Here is a 14500-nt window from a genome sequence, read left to right on the forward strand (position 1 = left end):
TGCAGAAGCAAAATAGCTGCCTCAGATACCCTATGGTTGCAGGAAGAGATAACAGAACCTACAGCCTAAAACACAGGTTATCTAAGGAAAATGGTTAACTTCCCCATTCTGCCTTCCCTATCCTGAGCTTTAAAAACCCCAGGCCCAGCTTAAGGCATGTAATCTGCATTTCTCTTGAACTCTGATCACTGAGTAACTGGGTCCTATGCCCCATTTATGGCCAGAATTAGAGAAACCACCGTTCTGGCATTAAATAAAGCCTGTTATACCTGCTGGAGGTTGTCTAAATTCTGATCCTTTAGTTCTTCCTATAAACTCAATACTTATTTATCTTTACAGGTAGATCAAACTTTCCAAGCCCATTTAAATCAGGAAAAATACCAATATACTTTAAAATCCATCTTGTGAAACAGAGGGCTCAGAAAAAACAGAGCCAAAGGACTGGGCAGAGGGTTCAGTCAGTAAAATGCTTCCTGCATAAGCTTGAGGACCTGAGTTCAGATCCCCATCATCTAAGGATAAAAAGCCAGGTGTGCCCATGAGACTACAATCCCAGCACTGGGAAGGCAGAAGTAGCTCCATGGAGTTCACTAGTTGGTCAACACAGCCAAATAGATGAACTCTAAGTTCGGTGAGGAACCTAGCCTAGAAAAATCAAGTGGAGAGCACCTGAGGAAGACACCTGATGCTGACCTCTGACCCCAGATGCACCTACACGCACAAACATAAACATGTAAACACACACACTGAAGACAAGCAAATAATTCATGAGATAAACATCTAAATATGTAAAACACCATGTAATATACTTGGGTCTTTCTTTATATGGAAAAACACAAGCATTTACAGTCACAAATCCTATCACATGTGGCAGCAATAGAAAATCAAAGCAATCTCTCAACCCCCCCCCCACTGCCCCCCCCACACACACACACACACACGGGAAAGGGGAACCACTTAAAATACTTCAGCATTCACATACTGTACTGATCAGTGCTCAGAGTGTAACACGGTGCTTAGAACATCTGTCCCTAAGCCAAATCAAAAACTACCATGCTACTAACAGAAATCACCCTCTTACTTCACATCAATCATCCACTATCAGATGTCAATATACCTACTTAGATCACATTTAAATCTGCATAAAATTTAACTGAGAACTATGACAAAAGAGAAAGTTTCTTCTAATTATAAAGAAATATTAAATTTTAAAGGTTTTCATACATTTTCATCTGACAAATACATCTATCAGACTTTATGTCTCATGAAGCATATTATCAAAAGCAACTAAACATTCTAGAAGCAGCACGCAGTTGAAAAAGAAACAGAACACAGAATAATTATGGAATATCCAACTAAAAGAAGGCAAACTTTTCTCCAATTCTCAGGTTTTCAAATCCTCAAGAGCTCCAACAGTTTAGTTACTCATTTACATAAAAATAAAATCCCAGCTGGGCATGGTGGTACATAACTAAAATCCCAGCACTCAGGAAGCTAAGGCAGAAGGATCATGATTTAGAGGCCAACTTGGCTACATTAAGATATAAATAGAACTAAATAATTTTTTTTAATTCCATGGAGGCCATGAATTTTAACTTAGCAAGTTTTTCAACTGTGGAGACCCAAAAAAGTTTCCTAGGGAGAACTTACTCAGGGTCCGAGAATCTGAGCTTGCTTTACCCAGCAGGGCTGCATAAGGGGATGATTTGGTCATGGGCATGGTTACCAGCTGTTTGTAAGGGTCTACACTTGCCTGTGCGGTGTGCTTAATGCTTTGATCTAGCAAGGCTGAGGTCTTTTGCCCCACCCCTTGGCACTGTTATAAAAAGCCCTTTTGAATAAACGGAAAAGGCCACTGAGAATAGACCCAGGTCCTCCCAAAGCTACCCTGTGTTTCTCTTTCTCCTCTTCAGTATCTTTCTATTATCTTCTTATTCCTCTCTCCTCCTCATAAGAACCCTGGAAAAGGTAGGAGCTGGCCTCCCACAGTCAACACCTTAAACTAAGACCAAAAGGGCATTCAAGCACTTTAAACACTTCTCCACTCATAAGTGACGAAAGGTTATAGTAAGAGATGACCATACCAAGTACTGCTGATCCGGGTCATCAGACCGCAGAAGATGAATGACTCGGCCAACAAGGCTCTGTTCATCAGCAAAATCCTCTGGATCAGGGTCTTCCACAGGTTGATCTGGCTGATCCTGAATCAACGTTGACACCAAATTCATTATGGAATCTACCTGCAACATGGGAAATAGAAAATATTAGTGTGAAACCATCAACAAAAAAGGTAACAGTTTCTAAGTGTATACACTGAAATAGTAACAGTAAAATAATTCAGTTGTTTGTAAGAAGTTGTTATGAACAGTCTGGGCCAGTTGTGAACCCTTGAAGCTACAGTAACAACCAGTCTGTTGGCAAGGTCAGCCCATTGGTACAATATTGGAATAAATGTTATGGGAACAATCAAGGGCTTGCTACTAGGACTTAAAGTTTGTTCCAGAGTGGAATTCATGCCTGGTACTGTAAACCTGGCAAAGGATTAGGAAGTAAGAAGCCTAGTGAAGAACCTATTACTACTATTTTGCTAAATAGTTGTAGTATCAAACTACCTTCTAAATACTTATCCTTACTATAGCTCTTACTCTCTCATTAAAGACATTTCTTGCCGGGCGGTGGTGGCGCACGCCTTTAATCCCAGCACTCGGGAGGCAGAGGCAGGTGGATCTCTGTGAGTTCGAGGCCAGCCTGGTCTACAGAGTGAGTTCCAGGAAAGGCTCAAAGCTACACAGAGAAACCCTGTCTCGAAAAACCAAAAAAAAGACATTTCTTTTTGCAGTGGTTAACAGTTAATACAAACTCAAAGGGTAGAAAATAAATGACTATGGAGTATTAAGCCCTAAACAGGACATCTCTATCACACCTCCTCACCTACAAGGCTCAGGGAGCACTGAAGAAGGGACAAAAGACTGTAAGAACCAAAGGCCAAGGAAAGACTGCTACAAAATAGCATCTTCTCACAGCAGCTGTGACTGCCCACACAAGATCAAGCTAGTCAGCATTCATCCTGGATAGGAAGGAGGCTCCCAAGGATCCACCCCTAGTTGAGGAGCTATTGGCAAATGCTGGCTGAGGAGGGAAAGTCACTTCCTTTGGGGTATGGCCACTGCCAGGTTGCTCATACTCCAGCAGATGATCCTCCACCCATGCACATACAGGCAGCGGTAATTGAACTCAGTGAGTTTTAAAAAAAAAGAGGGCCGGGCGGTGGTGGCACACGCTTTTAATCCCAGCACTCTGGAGGCAGAGCCAGGAGGATCTCTGAGTTCGAGGCCAGTCTGGTCTACAGAGCGAGATCCAGGAAAGGCACAAAACTACACAGAGAAACCCTGTCTCAAAAAAAAAAGAGAGAGAGGACATAAAATTGGGAGGAGGTAGAGGGGTTGTTCCAGAGGCACTGAAAAGAAATAGGTCAATGTATACATTTATGGATGAAAGTTTGAAAAGAGATATGCCAAATGCTAATCAACTGTAGTTATTTTAGTGAAATCAGAGGTGTTTAATAATTCTATTATTAATTCTATGTACATCTCTAGTTTTTTTACTTCTATAACAAATAAGCTATTTATGGTTTTTATTAATACATTACCTGCCCCATTTAGTGTCTAGCACTCACTGTCTAAACCCTAAAAACCATATCCTCTATTTCCCTAAAATATTGTGTCTATATTCTTACCTGGTCCTGAGAGACGATTTCTGTATTATAATCCAGAACATTACTAAGCACATAACAGCTCATGCTCTTTCTGGACTCGTAGTCAAAGTATTCAAAGAGTGGGTGGAAATGTTTTAGCTTTAAGACTGTTAAGATATTGTTGTAAGTATCAACAGGTATCTTCAGAAGTCTCGTAAGTTCCTTTGAAACTGCACTACTGGTAGCAATACTATGAAGAGAAAACAGCAACCCTTCCATGAATAATATTGACCTTGTATACAGACACATAGCACTTGTTTCACATATTTAAAAAAATCTTCATTTAGTCAGGCAGTAATGGTGCACACCTTTAATCCCAGCACTCCAGAGGCAGAGGCAAGCGAATCTCTGTGAGTTTGAGACCAGCCTGGTCTACAGAGCAAGTTCCAGGACAACTAGGGCTACACAGTAAAACCCTGTCTCAAAAAAACTACAACCAACCAACAAAACAAACAAACAAACAAACAAAATTTTCATTTACACATTAAAAGAAATCTCTTCTATTTCAAAATGACCTCCTCTCAAGATAAATACAGCCAGGACTGGTGGCCCACTCTTGTAATTCTAGCATTCAGGAGGATAATGGAAGTTCTAAGCTAGCCTGAACTACACAGCAAGATTGCATCTTAAAACAAAAAAAATTAAAACAAATCAAAAAGAGGATAAAGATGCCTATTTAAATATACTACACTTCTTTATCCACTGCAGTTCTATTGATATAGTTTCCAATTCACGAGCAGGAGTTCGTAAAAGGACAATTAATGCAATTGTCTACAATTTGGTGTTTCTCAGAAAATTGTTTTAAGGGTGGCGGTGGTGCACATTTTTAATCCCAGGATTTTGGGAGGCAGAGTCAGGCGGATCTCTGTGAGTTTGAGGCCAGCATGGTCTACAGAGCGAGATCCAGGACAGACACCAAAACTACACAGAGAAATTCTGTCTCAAAAAACAAAAAAAGAAAAGAAAAAGAAAGAAAACTGTTTTAAGTGATTCTGTGGTCCCTCAGATAGCCAAGTATTTTGCATTTATGAGTAAAGTAAGTATGAGAAAAACCCATGCAAAAACCATCCAAAAGCAAGATCTGTATGTGGTGACTCCAGGAGAACAAGTTGAATTTAAGATAGCTTCTTATAAAGGAGCATTCTCTGGAGGCTGAGACATATTTTAACATTTACAAGACCTTTAGACAGTGGGATTTCCAGTTACTTTATTAACTTTTACTTTAAAGCTCATTTTCTAGGGGTAGTGGGAATAAAGACACATCATTTAATTTTCTCTCATACATATTATTAAAGATCTGTACTGTTTTTCAGTTCGCAAGAATATGGGATGACTTAAAAACAAAACATAATAAAAGGGAGTAAAAGGGAAAGAAATTTTCCTGATATAGCTGAACCAATGGGTGGGAAATAGAAAAGAAAAAAATTGTACATTAGCACCCCCAAAATACAAATAACTTACAGAAAAGGAAGCCTAACTTAGGGACTCAGGAGACAACTTTTGGGGAAAAGGTAACAGCATCAAACTTGCCCAAAGTAGTCCCTGAAAGGTACCACAGGTCTAGGGCAGACTGAGGAAGCATCCAGCAGGAAACATTATTCTTTCCCTAACAGTATCAAAACCAAAGCTCAAATAAGAAAAATATTTCAATCAATTTGTTACACTTCAAATATATACCTACATTTCTAATTTTTCAGCCTAAATTTACATATACCCTTGTTTTTCACAACTTACTCAACTGTAGAAAACCTTTTTCTTTTTGGGGGGAAAATACTGTTTGATATTGTTTCCCTACTAGTTTAAAAAACTGGCTCATTCCTGAGGCTGAAGAGAGAGCTTAACAGGTAAGACCACTGGCTGTTCTTAAAGAAGACCCAGGTTCAGTTCCCAACATCCACATGGTGGCTCATAACTGTCTGTAACTTTCGTTTCAGGGGGATCCAACCCCCTCCTTCCGGCCTCTGCAGGCACCAGGTACACACATGGAACACATACATCTATACACATAGAATAAAACAGCAAAGACAAAATAAAACAAAAACTAGCTCATTCATATATAGGAAGGATCTGAATGGGAGACACTGAACTTTGAAGGCTGCCTACAAACCATATGGGCCACTACTTCACTACAGTATAAAACCAAGTAAGTAGCTAACAAAACTCCCTACCCTGTTTAGCACCACACAAGACAATCTCAGCACATACTTCAAACAAGACAAATGCTAACATTTCAAAGAAGAACTGAGAAAGAAAAACAAATCCAAGACAAAAATAGTGCCAAGAATTTTTTCAAAGTTGTAACGCTGGGGTAGACAAGAGGGTTTAGCAGGTGGGGCACTTGCCACCAAGGCTACCAACCCACGTTCTGCCTTCAGAACCTGCCTGAAAGAAGAGAGAAACAACTGCAGTGCCCCCCCCCACCTCCAAAAGTGGCATTTTCTACCCCTCCCCCAAAAGAAATGCAGTTTAATTTCAACTTACTGTTCAAGGTTAAGCTTATTGAATATCTCCACAGTTGTTTCTAGAACTTTATCAACATAGTCCACACGATCAGGGTAACATTTCATAGCAAGATTAATGAGAGAGACTTGCAAAGATACAACATCCTCTGATGGCATGTCTTGTCTGGACTGCAATGTTTAAACAGTCATATAATTTACAATTACAAAAAGATATACCAATAGAGTCTCAAAGTTGAGAACTTAGAGAAAATGCTATACAAACCTGTATTACTGTAGCCACCTGTTGTGAAAATATGTCAAAAAGTTTAATCTCAGCTGGAATTCCAGGTCCATCTTCACGATGAGCAAATAAAGCTAATCTAAAAAACAACAACAACAACAAAAACACATTAATTTTGAGCAGTGGGATTTTTTCCTTATTGCATTTCTGTATTTTCTGAGTTGATTTCTCTTAAAACATATATGAGTGATTTTTAAAACAAGAGCTACAATGTATGAATCTTTTTTTCAATCCCTTCTTAACTAAAGTTTTGTTAATGATGCCTTATTTCACTGGCAGTCTGATGTTTACTTATTTATCCAGTTTATGTAGTACAGCCTAGTCTAGAATTCATGGTACTAGAATTCTCCTGCCTCTACTTCTTAAGTGCTAGGGTTACAGGCATGTGCTACCACACCCAGATTAAATAAATAATCTTTAAGGGCTGTAGAGACCGCTCAGTGGTAAGAGTGCTTACTTACTATTCTTGTAGAGAATTCAAGTTCAGTTCCCAGCACCTATATGGAACCACTAGAAATAATAAAATGAATGTTCATAACCTACATAAGATATTCAAAATTATATCTATTACATTATCTGTCAAGGTCAGAACTGCATCTACATTTTGTTATGCAGAAAAAAACAGACTGGGATTGCTAAATGATATTATTCCTACAAAGGAAAATATGACTAACCAGCTTTAAGAGTGGGCACAGTAAGCATGCAATGTATGCTATTCAGGATAATCTGGAGACCTCTGCTATATTAATTCTTAGACCTTAATTAGTTAGCTTAAAAACAACAAAAAATGAAAATGTTTGCTGAAATGTTTGGTGCTATTTTTCGTGTCATAATATATGCCCACAAGCAAGGTAAATTATGTATTATTGCTGGGCAGTGGTAGTGCATGCCACTAATTCCAGCACTTGGGAGGCAGAGCCAGGCAGATCTCTGTGAGTTCTAGGCCAGCCTGGTCTACAGAGTGAGTTCCAGGACAGCCAAGACTGTTACACAGAGAAACCTTGTCTTGGGATGAAAAAAAAAAAAAAAAAAAAAGTGACAGGGCTAACAAGCATTAATTACAGACAATATCAAAAGCTGAGTAATACATACATACATACATACATACATACATACACACACATTTAAAAAGATTTTATTTTTAAAATCTGGGTATAGATGTGTTTCTGTAATCTGTATAGATGTGTACTTGTAAATGCAAGTGTCTATGGAATCCAAAAGTGAGTGTCAGGTGTCCTAGAACTAGAGTCACAGGCAATTAAGAACCACCCAATGTGGGTGCTGGGAACTGAACTCGGGTCATCTTCAAGAGTAATATGAGCTCTTAACTACTGATCTATCTTCAATTTTTATATTTTTTATGAACTAAGACCACCAATTGCTAAAATACTCAAAGGGGAATTACTAAAATGGGGGATTTACTAAAACTCGTGATTCAATTAAACTAAAAAAACTACAAGACTTCCTTACGAAAATGTGACAGCAGAATGACTATTTGAGCATTCTTAATCATTCATATGTTGTTGCTACTTTAAAAAACAAAATCAAGTAAGTTACTACTGAAAGATAATTTAAAATTTTGTTCTTCAATGGACTTTGGATTTGTAAGATTCAAGGAAAGGTCTATACAATAATGTTTACATATCAGTTAAACAAATTAAAAATACTCATTGTAAACCAGATATGGTGGCTCTTGTCTAATCACAGCACTTGAATTAAGACAAGAGAATCAGAAATTCAAGGTCATCCTCAAGTACACATTACTGTGAGGCAGCCTGGGCCACATCAAAAAACTTAAAAAACCACCTCCATACACCTTCAAGTGAAAAGTTAAGTCTGCACACCTAAGTCAGGCAAACACTAACGAGATAGTAAAAGCTAAATTACTTACAGCAAAATCACATTAAAGTAACAAAAAGCACAACAAAAACAAATAATTCATGAAAATGTTGTAAATTACTTATTTCCATTTCAGAGCATTTACCTCAGTGCTCAAGAGTCTTACCTGTCAATTAAAGCAATGATTATGTTCTTCACATTTACATTTTGGTGTAACTCAGCACAAGCTCTAAGAAAAGGATTCAAAGTCTGGAGATGGAACTCATCAGGAAAAACCTAAAAAAAAAAATTAGATATATCGATACAGGAAAAAAATACTTCACAAAATATTCTGATCTTATGAATGGTATATAGTCATTTATAGAAAAAATAATCCAATCTTAGATAAAAATTAAACCCAGAAATATTCCATTACCAGCATACAAATAAAATTAAATCTACTGAGACCTAGAAAACTCAAGATTATTTTCCTACATTTTTGAGAAACAAAACAAAACAAATTGTTAGTACAAAGACCAAGTTTGAAAATGGAAGTTTCTGAAGGAAATTTTTTTATTCAGAAGTTTCTTTTAAGTTTTCTGAGACCTGGTCTGGGCACACTGCCAAGCTGGCCTTGAACTCAGGGCTCATCCCTGTAAGCAGCTAACACTACAGGAGTGGGCCTACAATTCTTCCTCCAACGAAAATTAATAATCCTTTTAAGAGAAATGAAAACACACAAAAAAAAAAAAAAAAAAAAAAAAAAAAAAAAAAAAAAAAAAAAAAAAAGAGATGAATGTTCTTACTTACCTGAATAATACACTCCATGAGATATTCTTGAGCCAAAGCATCTCTACAATTCACAACTTGCTCTAAAATGCCTGTTAAAACAATCTGAAAATCACACAAAAAACCCATGTAAGCTAAAAATCATTTTGAAAATCCCAAACTACTCTTCTAGTAACACACTGAACTTGCAAACTGTATTTTACATTGCTCTCATCTGTACTTTAATGCTCAACTTTAAAAACTAGTTTATTTTTAAATATAAAAAATTGGTTATATAAAAAGTAAGTTTTTTTTTTTTTAAGTTTGTGCTTTTTTGTGTATCCCAACAAGTCTTCATGCAATCCCAGATGGTGAAGATTTCCCTTGTGCTCTCTTCAAGAACTTTTAGATTGCATAAAAGTCTCTGATCAACTTTTCTAGAGTTTCTATAGTGTGAGCAAATAACTCAAGACTTAAGTTTCATTGTTTACACATATTAAGTGTATATTCAATTGTTCTGGAATCATTTATTTTTGGGTTTTTTTTTTTTTTTGAGACAAGGTTTCTGTGTAGTTTTGGTGCCTGTCCTGGATCTTGCTCTGTAGACCAGGCTGGCCTCGAACTCAGAGATCCTCCTGACTCTGCCTTCCGAGTGCTGGGATTAAAGTCATGCACCTCCACTGCCCAGCCCAGAGTCATTTATTAAGAAGTTTGTCCTGGCAGTCATAGCATCATATGCCTTTAATCCCAACACTCAGGAGACAGATCTCTGTGAGTTTGAGGCCATCCTGGTCTACATAGTAAGCTCCAGGACAGCCAGGGCTACAGAGAGACCAACCCTGCCTTAAAAAACCAATATGTAAATAGTAAATAATAAGAAGGCTGCTGTTGAACCTTCATAAAAGTTAACTGGGGTGCAGGACTAAAGATGTAAATCAGTTGGCAGAGTGAATTTCTAGCATGCATAAATCCCTGGATTTGATAACACAGCACCACAGGAACCAGATGTGATGGTAATCCCAAAATTCAAGTACACTTAGGAGGGTCAAAAGTTCAAGGCCATCCTTGACCACACAGTGACTAGAGGACAGTCTGGACTACTTAAGATTGTCAGGGGACAGAGAGAGAGAAAAAGAAAAGAGGTCAATATGTGAAATCTATAATGGACTATCTAATCCAGGGATCGGCAAATCTAACTCCCTGCCTATATTCTAGGGGTTTTGTTTGTATTTTTGGTGCTATGGCTCCAAATCCAGAACCTTGAGCATGTTAAATAACAGCCATATCACTGAGCTATACTCTAAAATTTCAATGGAACCAAGCCCCGCCCTACTCATTTTCTTAAATGTTTTGGCTGCTTTTGGCCTATAGCCACCTAGTTTACTATTTACAACTAATAACTTTCAAAGCTCAAAAGTACTTACTATCTAACCTTTCACAGGAAAAGCTTTCTGGGAGCTGTTAAAATCACTAACTGCTCTTCCAGAGAACCTGGGTTTGATCCCCAGCACCTACATGGTGACTCTCAACCATCTCTAACTCCAGTTCCAGGGGTTCTGACACCCTCTTTTGGCTTCCTTGGGCACAGGCACACATGAGGCACACAGACACACATGCAGGTAAAAAAATCCCCAAATGAATTTTTAAAGTTTAGAAAAGTTTGCTGATCCCTACTTTACTGCCCTTCAGTGACTTGTGTCTGTCCCTTCTGTCACTTTTCTTCTATGCATCTCTCCACTGGAAGGTGTCAATACCACAAACTACCTCCACACTTCAGTCAAAAGGCATTAGGTCCTTTGTCCTATGCTTTCAAAACTGCTATAGGTCTTAGAGGTTCTCTGCTCTTTCTCACATATTTTAAAATTAGTCTATTGACTTTTAAAACAAATAAACAGAGAGGTAGGTATGACTGAGATTGCATTAAATCTATAGTTGGATTTAAGAAAAACTGCTACCTTGACAATACTGAATCTCCAACCCATACATGTAGTACTTTTAAGTAGGTCTTTCTAAGTAAAACAGTTAAAAATATTTTTTCAATTTAACATTTAATAAAAATATTCTTAAGATAAGATTTCAGTTTATATTGCTGCACACTGTAAGAAAAGGTGACAAGGAGAAAGGTAAGGACCTGTTTGTAACGTTCCACATTTACACCTTCCAACTGACTGAGGCGCACCAAATTTGTCCCCACTAAAATCCTCAGTTCCTGTCGCTCTCGTTCTCTTTTTTCTCTGTCTCGACTATGTCCTTGGTGTTGCATTCGCACCCAGAGTTTGTTCATCTCTGCAAAGTTGAGTAGTACAAAATCCATGGAATCGCTGATATCACCAGTTGTTTCTTCACTGCCAAGAGAAAGTGAGAAAAATCTTTATACATGCCAGGATCGATTTACTACTCCTCCATTCATTTCCTCATTCCTGCAAATACTCCTGCTTCAAAAGCCAATTTCAACTTCATTTCATTGGCTTAGTGTTAAATTTCAAGAACAGATTCTAGCATAAAAAATAAATACTAGGAGGGGAACACAATACATTTGAAGAGCACAAATCACTTTCCATGACTCCCTATTCTGAGCTTATTGAACTTGATCTTACAGCAACTCACTCACTAAAATACAAAAAGATGTGCTCAGTTTAGCAGTGCACACTCTAAAAGTAGCATAGTACAGAGGTTAGCATGGCCCCTGCAAAGACAAGCAAATCTGTGGAGCATCCCATATTTTTAAGGGAGCATTATAAGGCTTAACTTGGTGCTGGCAGCTTCTGTTACTCTTTAGCTACTGCATTTCTTAGAAAGAACTCAAACATGAGTGGTGACACAAATCCACTGAAGGGGGGTCAGTATGGAGGGCACTGCACTCCTGAACATGACTGCTTCTCAGCTCCCACCATAGAGAATTCAACTACAGCGAGTAGTGGTGGCGCACGCCTTTAATCCTAGCACTTAGGAGGCAGAGGAAGGAGGATCTTGAGAGGCCAGCCTGGTCTACAGAGTTCCAGGACACCCAAGGCTACACAGAAAAACTATTGGAAAAGAAACAAAAGAACTCACACCCAGACAGAACCAATGTCCAATAAAAGCTAACTGGTTAAAAATATAAATAAAAATAAATAAAACACAAAAAGACCCCAAAATTTGACATTTAGGGTATACTAATAACTGCCGTTTTATTGTTGAATATTTTGGCTTCAAATGAAATACAAGCTTCATGAAGAAAGACACCATAACCTTATTTCCTACATTTTCCAAGACAGGGAACTTCGTTTTCAAATATTTACTGACTGCCTAATATTTCAAATTCAGAGTTTATTTATTTATTTATTTATTTTTGGTTTTTCGAGACAGGGTTTCTCTGTGTAGCTTTGTGCCTTTCCTGGAACTCACTCTGTCACCCAGGCTGGCCTTGAACTCACAGAGATCCGCTTGGCTCTGCCTCCTGAGTGCTGGGATTAAAGGTGTGCACCACCACTGCCTGGCCAGACTCAATTTATAATAAAGCAAAAATAGCATCTTCTCTGTATATCACTAAATCTTTTCTGTATAGTTTTACTTTGCTGTCACACATTGCTTTTATTATTATTATTATTATTATTATTATTATTAAAAGTAAATGATCCTTGGCATGGTGACATATACCTGTAACAGGGGCATTTGGGAGGCAAAGGCAAGATTACATGCTCAAGGCAAGCATGCATTATATAGTGAGAATCTGTTTCCAAATAAAGAATGGAAAGGGTGTGAGGTGGTTCAGAGGGTAGAAGCACTTGTCACGCAAGCCGTGGTTTGAATTGGGTTCCCCAGAACTCATGTTAAAGGTAGAAAGAAAGAACCAACCCCATAAAGTTATTCTCTGACCTCCATCCGCACACCATGGCGCACATTCCCACACACACACAGTAACATATTATTAAAGAGACTGAGGCAGACACTAAAACTACTGATTTGTCTTAGAAATTTAAAAAAAACAGATAAACTGTAAATAAAAGGAACTTATTGGTTCTTCAATCCAGGGACCCATCACATAAAAAGTTCACTACACCTAGCTGACTATCTGCCATTGCTGTGAGAAAAAGGTGTCATGAATTTTAATGCTAGAATAGAGACCACAAAAGAAACAGAGGTCTCCATAAATTATTATTATTTTTAAATAGTTAACACCTTTAAAAGTCATACTTACAAAAATCATATAATGTAATGGGTAAATATTATAAACTATGTTAGATGCCTGTAATCCCATCACTTAAGAGACCAGCCTGGGCTACATAGTGAGAACCAAGGATACATAGCAAAATCCTGTGTCAAGGATCTTGAACCCCCCCCCCCAAAAAAAAGCAGATTCTAACTCAAAGATTTTTTTCCAAATATATATTTGAATATGAGTACATTTTGCTTCATACCATACATACTGAATTAGTTCTATATCTCAATGAAAATCTAGATACAAAAATGCTATATTCTTACTTTTGTATATATTCTACAATTTTTTGATATTTTATTATGAGGAAAAAAACCAACAACACTACAACTAGGCCAAGATTACTTACTCTGTTGGCTCTCCTTCATCGGGTAAAATGTTCCTAGTACACTGAAGAAGATAATTTCGAAGAAACAAACCCCTCAGTGGATGCTGCACACCACGGCACATTTCTACCAAATCTTTCAAAATATCTTTCCTGGATTGAGGAAATGATTTGACATATACAACTCCAACTGTGATCAACAGATAACTAGGAGAGGTAAGAAAACATATTGATTAGAGACAATATTTGAAAACTTGATTGTCCAAATATACTACACACATATTAAATAATCAAGACAGAACCTATGTTGTCTTCAACAGTACTGTTTATGGAGAGAAAATCATCTGACTTTTAATGTTACTAAAAATATTTGAAAAAAAATAGTATCACTGACTGATCCCAGTGGTCAGTCCATGAAGAATACAACCCAAGATACCTAGCTGATAACTGAAACTGAAGCTACTATGTTTCATTCTTTTCCCCTGTACATACACACTCATGACTTTATTAGTCACGGTGACAAGCCACAGTGACTAACACGACAGCCATGCAGTATGTTTATTACAAAAGGTAACTTTAGTGAATACCCCTCCTCTATCTCACTCTGCTGCACACACCATTCTGGCAATGATGTGAGATGATACAATGACTATGGAATGGGAGTGGAGTAGGGTGAGTGAAGCTGAGGTAGCACTGGCTATCTCAGCAGCACAGTTGTTCCAACAAGATAGCTACTAAGTGACTAAAGGGTGGATAACATACACTGTGCTCCACAAAGGATGATTCGCACCCCCAAGGGAACAATGAAAAGTTTTAGCAGGCTACTTAGAATAGTGCACAATTTTAAACTAAATTACTTCTAGGATTTTCCTATTTGATATTCTTAGACTATGGT

At 37.8% G+C, this 14500-nt stretch overlaps 1 protein-coding gene across 1 annotated transcript in view; it reads right to left on the bottom strand.

Annotated features, from left to right (window-relative positions):
• Positions 1 to 14500, bottom strand: part of Vps35 (VPS35 retromer complex component) — a 39222-nt gene that overhangs the window by 11776 nt on the left and 12946 nt on the right. Inside the window, exons 5-12 of the mRNA XM_028893961.2 lie at positions 13630 to 13812; positions 11214 to 11427; positions 9125 to 9208; positions 8502 to 8611; positions 6479 to 6575; positions 6236 to 6384; positions 3737 to 3944; positions 2085 to 2240 (exon numbers count right to left, since the gene is read on the bottom strand). Coding sequence (XP_028749794.1) covers positions 2085 to 2240; positions 3737 to 3944; positions 6236 to 6384; positions 6479 to 6575; positions 8502 to 8611; positions 9125 to 9208; positions 11214 to 11427; positions 13630 to 13812 — 1201 coding nt within the window. The remainder of the gene's footprint in view (positions 1 to 2084; positions 2241 to 3736; positions 3945 to 6235; positions 6385 to 6478; positions 6576 to 8501; positions 8612 to 9124; positions 9209 to 11213; positions 11428 to 13629; positions 13813 to 14500) is intronic.

Source organism: Peromyscus leucopus, chromosome 5, assembly GCF_004664715.2.
Source record: "Peromyscus leucopus breed LL Stock chromosome 5, UCI_PerLeu_2.1, whole genome shotgun sequence".
Taxonomy (NCBI): Eukaryota; Metazoa; Chordata; class Mammalia; order Rodentia; family Cricetidae; genus Peromyscus; species Peromyscus leucopus.